The sequence below is a fragment of the Acanthisitta chloris genome, unplaced genomic scaffold (assembly GCF_000695815.1).
Source record: "Acanthisitta chloris isolate BGI_N310 unplaced genomic scaffold, ASM69581v1 scaffold17046, whole genome shotgun sequence".
NCBI lineage: Eukaryota > Metazoa > Chordata > Aves > Passeriformes > Acanthisittidae > Acanthisitta > Acanthisitta chloris.
The window spans coordinates 5,690-7,334 of NW_008679529.1; the positions used below are offsets into that span (position 1 = coordinate 5,690).

Here is a 1,645-nt window from a genome sequence, read left to right on the forward strand (position 1 = left end):
AGATGCTTGAAGCTATTAACTTTAATGATTTGGATCTGGTTCTCATGGAGATTGAGTAAGCGGGTGTTGGTGGAGATGCCGTCTGGCACGTCCCGCAGATTTTTCCGTACGCAAATCACTTTACTGAACTGGTTGCTGCAGGAGCAGACAGAAGGGCAAGTTTGAGCCCTTACTAGACCAGCCACAACAAGAAGCTGAAGAGCCAACAGCACCACAAGCAGGGGGTCAAATAGGGCCCTGTTAAACCTAGGACCTATCATTATCTGCTGTGGATGTAAGGTCATCTTGTTCAACATTCATAATTTATTTGGTGTTGGTCCTTCTGGAGTTTGAATAATCTGAAAGAAAGGAAGAAGAGAGAAGGAGAACATGAAATTAATCTCAAATATTTAAGTGTGTTCTCTAAACACAGACTTCTCAAGTCCTTTCAGTCAACTCTACCAATTTATTGAGATTCTGTAGTGAGGATAACTATAGAATTTCTAATAGCTTATTTTATTTTTTTCTTCTGTACAGATATGCATATCAGCTGCAGTTGGCAAGGAGATAAGAAAAAGCCAGACACTAGCTTTTCCTGCACATTGCAATGTATAGCACATGTTGCTGGATGGCAGATTAGAAGTTCAACCAGAGTGGATACCTAAAAGAAACGTTGTAACTCAGGGGAGAGTTGAAAGAAATTACAAGGGTCTCAAAAGGCAAAAATTAGTAAAATAGGAATCTAATAAAGATATGAATCATCAGGCTATTCAAGGTGTTAACCTTTTCGACACATTATAAGACAAGACAACAGATAATATGAAGAGCAAGTGGAGACTCCTGTTTGGTATGGGTGAAAATCTTTGTCTATACAAACAAGATTCCTGAATCAGAGTTTAACTAGAAGTCAAGTCTATAATACTGAATGCAGCAGGTCATGCAAATGATAGGGCAAGATCTTGCCTATTACAAGTTGAAGTAAAAAGAAGAGAAACATGCTGAGCATCAATTCTTCCCTACCGTTAAACAGCATCATCCAATTTCATGATATTTCCTCCTCAATTCTTTTGTTTGGCACCAGCAGCAGAGAAACACTCATTAGTAAATGTGTACTGAACACAAAAAATAAGAATAGCCATTTAAACACTGGAAAATAGCTCTGTAGCTTCAGGGCTGGCAGTTTCACTGGCACCTCAAAAAAACTCAGCAAAAAATTTCTACAGATCCTACTGTAAGGGGAAAAAAAAGACCTTTGAACTACAACTGATCATTACAATTTTAAGAACTTCAGTACTCATTCATTTGTGGCAGTTCTTGAAAGTTCCCAGCCCTCAGTTAATTTTCAATCTGCTGCTCAGTTCAAGACCCTCTGTTGTCGAGATTAATGACACTTCCTATAAATCAGCCAAAAGTGAAGTCTTATAAATTACAGCAAGCTTAAAGCATATTTATAACCTAGAGCACCCAGATGGATAATACATGTATTCAGGAAAAAAAAATACCATAAGGCAATGGTTTTCTACTCCAGGCTCCAAATTGTTTCGTTTTGTGTAAAGAAAAAAAAAAAAAAAAAAAAAAAAAAAAAAAAAAAAAGAGGATTTTTCTTTAGAGCATAAAACAATGCAGGAAAAATATATTAACTTTCATCTCACAGCAATTCATTTAA

At 36.7% G+C, this 1,645-nt stretch overlaps 1 protein-coding gene across 1 annotated transcript in view; it reads right to left on the reverse strand.

The window, feature by feature from the left end:
- The window catches only part of LRRC4C (leucine rich repeat containing 4C), a 2,412-nt gene extending 2,083 nt beyond the window's left edge, over positions 1-329 (reverse strand). The window contains exon 1 of the mRNA XM_009077314.1: positions 1-329. This exon is cut by the window's left edge and continues 2,083 nt beyond it. Within this exon, the coding sequence (XP_009075562.1) occupies positions 1-296 (296 nt within the window). The 5' untranslated portion in view covers positions 297-329.
- Between the last annotated feature and the right edge of the window lie 1,316 nt (positions 330-1,645).